Source organism: Phalaenopsis equestris, unplaced genomic scaffold (assembly GCF_001263595.1).
Source record: "Phalaenopsis equestris unplaced genomic scaffold, ASM126359v1 Scaffold000002, whole genome shotgun sequence".
NCBI lineage: Eukaryota > Viridiplantae > Streptophyta > Magnoliopsida > Asparagales > Orchidaceae > Phalaenopsis > Phalaenopsis equestris.
In genome coordinates, this window is record NW_018164444.1 from 14965841 (window position 1) to 14973069 (window position 7229).

Consider the following 7229-nt stretch of genomic DNA (forward strand, 5'->3'; position numbering starts at 1 on the left):
AATAATTTTTCCACCTTGAAGCTTGCACGCATGTTTGTGTTGGCCATTTTTTTCCTGAGGTATTTACATAAGTAGCATATAGTTGTATTTCTATGTACATCTCATACCTAAATTTTCATTTTTACACATTTGACATTCAAATTTTTAAAATCACAAAAAATAACAATACTATGAATTTATAAATACGACATACAAGTTTTCGTGCATAGATTTTGAACAATAAGAGGTTAATAACTATGAAAATATGAAAGTTTGGGGGTTGATAGCAAAATACACAGAATTATGCATGCATGTAAATTTCCCCTTTTTGGGGCGTGCATTTGCATGCATGCCATTCAATTCTTATATTTTTACATGTCTAAACCTAAATATTTTTTTTTTTAGATTTATACCACCTAATCGGGCCAAACCTTTCATGTCACATCTAGAATAGCACCATTTTAATATAAATACCATTAGAATTCTCATCCTCATTACTTCCAATTAAATAAGAAAAACCCTGGATCAAACTATCCCAACTGACATTTATAACGTCTTGGCATTAAAAAAACTTGTACATTAAAAGATATATTTCCCCTCTAAAAAATCAGTAATGGTGACATTTTTTATGTGATGTCAAAAATTTCATTATAATATACATAAAATATAAAAGTTTACATGTTAGATATGTAAATATATAAGAATTGAGTGGTATGTTTGTAAATGCCCCGAAGCTAAATCATTAAGAGTTGCAAGCTACAAAGCCTTGCAATGATTCACTCAAATTAAAAAATAATAATAACAATAATAATAAAACCTCTAACCTTGCAATGATTCACTCAAATGAAAAAATAATAATAACAATAATAATAAAACCTCTAAAATGGGAGAAAATATTACGTCCACTGAAAAGTATCAAGTGAAACTTTCATCGAGTTAAAACTAATCATAACAGAATACATACAAAATTTCTCAAATCTACAGGTCCTCTAAACATTTAGCCTCTACTGCAAAAGCAAACAAACAGATGAAATGAATTTATCTTCTTTTTTTTTTTTTTGCTAGAAAATAAATACAATATTTTAACTGCTTAGAAAGGCCAAATGACCAAAAAATATTCTTAGGAATAATTCAAAAAAGACAGTAATAAGCCTAGTTGCAGCTTTTAATACTGATGAAGAAATAATTACCTTTGAAGCAAATGCCTGTAAGGATTAGAATCAGCTTTTGGGAACGATGAAAGCAACTGGTTCTTGCTGATAGATCTTGATCTGGCAGAGAGCACCACCGGCCTCATCAGCGAATGTTATCTTCTTCCTTCCCTTGTGGAGGTCATTTACAGGAGAGGCCAATTTGTTCTCTGCTAATCTCTGTTTTTTTAAGAAAAATTAAGTTCAGACATAAATAAGATAAAAGTATAAATATATAATATTTGAAAGAGAATAAGGGTTGAGATCTAAACAAGAGAATAAAAAAACAATTTACCATTATTTTACAGAAACGGGTGCAGTCTTTGGCCATCATGGCTAGCCACTTCTTTGTCGTTACTTCAAGTTTTGAAGCATGTTTTGTAGCTAGTCTGATCTGAAGTAAGAAAATGTGGCAATGAGAAACATTGGCATAGTATTTACACACTTGAAAATTTCACATTTTTAATAAGTAGGATGGAAATGTCATAATATGTAAAATAATGTTACATATCTTTATGTTAAAATGATATTAAAATTGTGTAAACTTAATTGTTGGCTATAAGAAGTGTTATCACTTTTTAATAAAATATTAATTAGAGGGAAAATGTGTAATTAAGGAAATGCTACAATTCATAATTATAATAAGACAATATATAATTTAGAAAGATTTATGCTCATTATTTAATTTTGTTATCTTCTTTCTATTATATAAAAGGGAAGTGGCATTACATATACCAAATTAGTCCTCATATTATTTTAAATGGGAAAATTTCCCTTAAAAATAATCCCAAAGTCTTTCAAAATACCAAATTAGTCCTCATATTATTTTAATATGAGTTAAAATAGTTCCCAAAAAGGATTATTTTAGCTCACATAACAAGAATCTAAAGACTAAATTGACAATTATATAAACTCTATAACTAATATACCCACAAAAAGAGTTGAGAAATATTTTAACACTTCTCTTTACACAAATGATTTAAAATATTTTCAATCGGACCCCCAAAGCCCATATAAGAGGGTTAAGCCAACCACATAGCATTTTTATACCAACATCTCTTTTAGCTACATGACATAAAACGAATTCAATACACTCAAATGCATATAATAATATAAATCTTATGTTAAGAGCACTCCACATAAAAAAAATAACTACCCCAAACAAAAACTTTTAATAGCATCGAGTATAAAGCAGCATGACATAAAACGAATTCAATGCACTCAAATGCATATAATAATATAAATCTTATGTAAGAGCACTCCACATAAAAAAATAACTACCACAAACAAAAACTTTTAATAGCATCGAGTATAAAGCACAAAGAGCTCAAGCAATCATACGGATCCCACATGAGAGTAGCTTACTCTCAAACCTTACTTCATAATCATCGCAACAACTAAAACCAAACAAGATGCTTGAATCACTATATCCAAGTTGAATCATTTGTGATGTTACCAATTGTTAAAAAGAACAAATCAAAAGAAAGTTGGACCTTCTACACCAATGCCCGAGCCCATTATTACTCGAAAGCTTTGGCCTATGGCAGAAAAACAACTAAAATAAATTTTACACCAAAATAATTTTTCTAAGGGAAATTTACATAACTAGCATACAATTCTTATTTATTTGCATATCTCACATCTAAACTTACATATTTGCATAAATAACATTTTGGTGGTTTAAGCATGAAAATGTATATTTAACTTTTAGAAAGTGATAATAGTGTTATTTTTGTTGTAATATTAAAGAAGTGAGTGATATGTGTGTAAATATGAAAGTTTGGGCTTGAGATAAGTAAATACACAAGAATTGTGTGCTATGCATGCAAATGCCCCTATTTCTAAATACCTTATGCTGGACTAAACCCAATACTTTCATGAGATCTTACAGCATTGCAAGCCAAAAATAATAGGATGAAGAGCGCATGATTGACATGGATGTGCAACTAAACACAAGATAACGTTATAAATATATTAATGTTAGCACCACTTAAAAGTATGACAAAAAAAACGAAAAAAAAAAATCTCTATGCAATTAATATTAATAGAACTCACAATAGCACGCTTCAGGTCAAAACATGGTTTCTACGGGGCATACCTCATCAAAATTAAACTTTGAAGGAGAAGAATTTAGTCCCTCCGAAAATATTGTTTCTTCCACAATGCTCTTCAAACTATTTAGTCCTTTTAAAAGCTTTGTTGCAATGTTTTCAGTATCTTGCATCTGGCGCTGTGAGAAAAGTATAGCATCATGGACTTGTGCGTGGATTGATGAGTTCTTTAAGCAATAAGGGTTGGAGCAAATAGTGTCTGGTGACTTGAGAATTCCTTTAGTAACCTCAGGAAGAGATTGATTCATAGTCTTCTGCTTCTTGATCGTCTGTTCTGTCTCAAAAAATGTTTCCCCGTCATCTAGAACCGAGAATGATGGACTCTTTGTTGCTCCTTTATCAAAGCAAAGCTTCTTCATACAATCTGAAATAGTTTTGAAATGCAGCAGGTTGGAGGTCAGCAATGAGATGGCATAGCAAAACAAATGCTAAATGATGGACTTTTTTTTATGCTTACAGGAGAGTTTAACAACGTCATCCAAACCACCATTATTTAAAGCCCGTAGAAGCTTTTCCTGTGAATTTGGAGATATCTCCTGCCAAAGCAAAAAATAAACAACTGAAACAGAGCAATGGAAGATGGGGGGTGCTAAAAGCTAATGAATTAACCAACCTTTCTATTTGAGAAGAGTTTTTTAGGAGAATGCTCTACTTCTGAACAAAAATTGCCTCCAAACATCATATCCGTCGCTTTTTTTTTGGTCGAGTGCATAGTTATCTGTCTTTCTTCGCATATTTGGGTAGAGGACTCTAAAGAAGAGCTGGCAGAGAGATCTGCAACAGTGTTCTTGGCTTGAATGTCATGGAGTTGGGAGACAGAACGATGGCAAAGGATTTGTCCAGATGGGTTCACTGAATCAGTCAAATCAGAGACCACAGTACATGGCCTTTCTTCTGAGCATCTGTTTGACATGAGAACTTGTGAAGAAGGCATCAACTTCTCAATCTGAGGATCCCATTCAACAACTTCAAGCAAATTCTCTGTTGTCGTAAAACCACCATGATAATGCGAAGCTTGTTCTGTCCCTTCATGTAGTGGTCTGACATAAGGAGATATAGCCTCTGTCATGGAATAAGGAGCATCAACTGATACAAGTTTGTCAACAGGCGGGATTATGTGATCCATTTGAGAAATAATACAGTTTAATAAAGGTTGCATAGATTGGCTTACCAGCCCACCACAATTCTCATTTACCATACTGCACTTCCTATCACTTCCTATATCCAAACTTTCTTGGTTACAAATGGCACCAGAACAGTTATTTTTATCTGTGCAACCATGATGCCATCCATCCGCAAAATTATCATGGCTTTCTAGACTATCAGAAGCTTTAAATTGGGACACCAATGAAACTATTCTTTCGTTGAGGTGTGAATCAGAAAAACCATTCTTTCTATTCCCAACCAACCGTCTGTCATTTTCTGAGAAAGATCCTGACTTTTCACAATCAGATTCAATGAATTCCGTAGAATTTTCAACAGAAACTAGAAGCGCATCTCTTCTATCAAAAGAAATTATTTCTTCAAATTGCATTTTTGGCTGGCCATACTTCTGACGCAATTCAGTAGGCAAGTTTATGTGATGCTGAAGCATTGATAATACACCGAAATTGGGAGCTGGGCTCTCACACTTTGTAGAGCCAACTACCAGATGTTCATCTTGACTGGTTATTTGACAGTTCTCTAATTTAGAAGTTGATGAAGAAGAAAATTCATGTGTGCATTGTTTTATAATATCTCTAAGAAAAGGGTCCACTATGTTGCTTGCAACATTGTCAGAGTGCTTCGAGTCCTCTCTTTCACTAACCTTATCAAGCACTTCAACTAAATATTTGTTATCAAAATCACATTTATTGACGAAGACAGCAGAAGAATTCACCATAGAGTTGTCATCATCCGACTCAACCAAACAAGTTTCAATGGCTTCCTTCTTTATAACAACAGCTATAGGCTCCTCAGCAAGTTCTTTCATCTTACCATCAACATTTTCTGAAAGAAATAATGGCATTTAGAACTAAAGGGGGAAAAAAGGATAAATTTAACAGTAACGCATTTTGTAGCATTCCTTCATAAATTTTGAATTCGAGGAGCCCAGCTAGATGCAGTCAGTAACATTAATATATATATATATATATATATATTAAAATAACAGAAGATAGTATGCAAACGTATACCCTTTTCATGTCTCGGAACAAACCCAGAAATTGTTTCCCTGTGAGTCGTTTCGTTTAGCCCACTTTCAGGAGCCACAGAAGTAAGGGGAAACGCCAACACAGCCTTCTTCTCAGCAGGTAGAGTCGTTTCGTCTAGCCCACTTTCAGAAGCCACGGAAGTGAGGGGAAACGCCAACACAGCCTTCTTCTCAGCAGGTGAAGAAGGTGCAGTGGGTTTAGCATGCTTGTTTAATTTTTCGCTTGTAGGGGATGATTTTGCCTTCTTTACTTTAAAGCTACTGATTGTCTCCTCTAGCTCAAGTTCTTCTTCTTTTGGCATCATAAGGCCAACCCTATGACCTTGAATAACAGGAGTTGCTTGATCCTTGACCGCAGATGCTTTGCGCTTTTTAATTTTGCACATTGACAGTAGATCCATCAAAGTGATATTGGTATTGCTTTCATTATCACTGTCCATGATATCAACAGCATTACTCCTTTGCTTTGGTGCTCCGTGGCTGCTTTCGTGCAATGGACTTTCTTCTTTCGCTTGGTTGGGTGATGAAGCGCGTGTATCTGTACCAATTTCCTAAATTTCGAACTCAAAATTGCCGGTATTGCAGATTTTGTTTCGCATATAGCAGTTATTCCCTTGAGCCTTGACGACCTGCGGAGGTTTGAGGTGAAACCACTAGCCTGAGTATGGATCGTTGAGGTTTGATCAGCTAGTTTTGCACCATTTTGTCCATTGCATGCGCTTCCACCATACCGATAAATTGATCTGCGAGCCATTCTTAATCCTGCATAGCATAGTTTCCGAAAGTAATAAGAACAAACAACAGTATAAATGACAGTAAATTACAACAGTTTACTCTAAAATAAAACAATGTCAAATGTTTCTTCGATTAATTTGTAAACATGCAGCACATCGAAATTTCTAAATTTCCAGCTGGTTCTACAACAGTTTCAAAAACATTCACAAAAAAAAAAAACGGCATCAAAATGTAAGAAATAATTGAATGTGGCATTGATCTTGAAAAAGCAGGAGAAAAGCGTTGCAATTATATAATAAAATGTGCGTATGTCGGTAGGAAGATAATAAATCCTTGCATAAACCCTAAGAAATTAACCAGGGAGGAAGCACGAAAATATCAACCTACTAAGAAAAAACAACAGTCTAAATGACAGTAAATTACAACAGTTTACTCTAAAATAAAACAATGTCAAATGTTTCTTCGATTAATTTGTAAACATGCAGCACATCGAAATTTCTAAATTTCCAGCTGGTTCTACAACAGTTTCAAAAACATTCACAAAAAAAACGGCATCAAAATGTAAGAAATAAGTGAATATGGCGTTGATCTTGAAAAAGCAGGAGAAAAGCGTTCCAATTATATAATAAAATGTGCGTATGTCGGAAGGCGGTGGGAAGATAATAAATCCTTGCATAAACCCTTAGAAATTAACCAGGGAGGAAGCACGAAAATATCAACACGAACCCAAAAACTCCGTCTGGCAAGAAAATCACCAGTAAAAACTCGATTGGGAAATGCCGGATTGGCTGGAAGCTAAACAACCATTAACAACTAGATTCAGAGATCTGGAACAAAAGGTAGCTCGCCGTAAGCTTTGCTGCGAGGAATGTATCGTGAAGAGCGCTGACGTTGGGCTTGCAACCCTTGAGGAAGATAGGAAAGGGAAGAACGTGGAGTGCGGCCGATTGACTGCGCTTTTAGGGTTAAGAAAAGATGAAGGAAGCTCGCGCCAAGAACTTGGCGGGAAACAACTCTCGGCAT

At 34.5% G+C, this 7229-nt stretch overlaps 1 protein-coding gene across 1 annotated transcript; it reads right to left on the reverse strand.

Annotated features, from left to right (window-relative positions):
- Positions 1-1045: 1045 nt before the first annotated feature.
- LOC110026606 lies at positions 1046-5561 on the reverse strand. Its single transcript, XM_020727640.1, has 6 exons — positions 5455-5561; positions 3894-5269; positions 3738-3816; positions 3268-3644; positions 1465-1563; positions 1046-1349 (listed from the first exon to the last, which is right to left on the reverse strand). The coding sequence occupies exons 2-6, from the start codon at positions 5250-5252 to the stop codon at positions 1200-1202; spliced, it is 2064 nt and encodes a 687-aa protein (XP_020583299.1). The 5' UTR covers positions 5253-5269; positions 5455-5561; the 3' UTR covers positions 1046-1199.
- Between the last annotated feature and the right edge of the window lie 1668 nt (positions 5562-7229).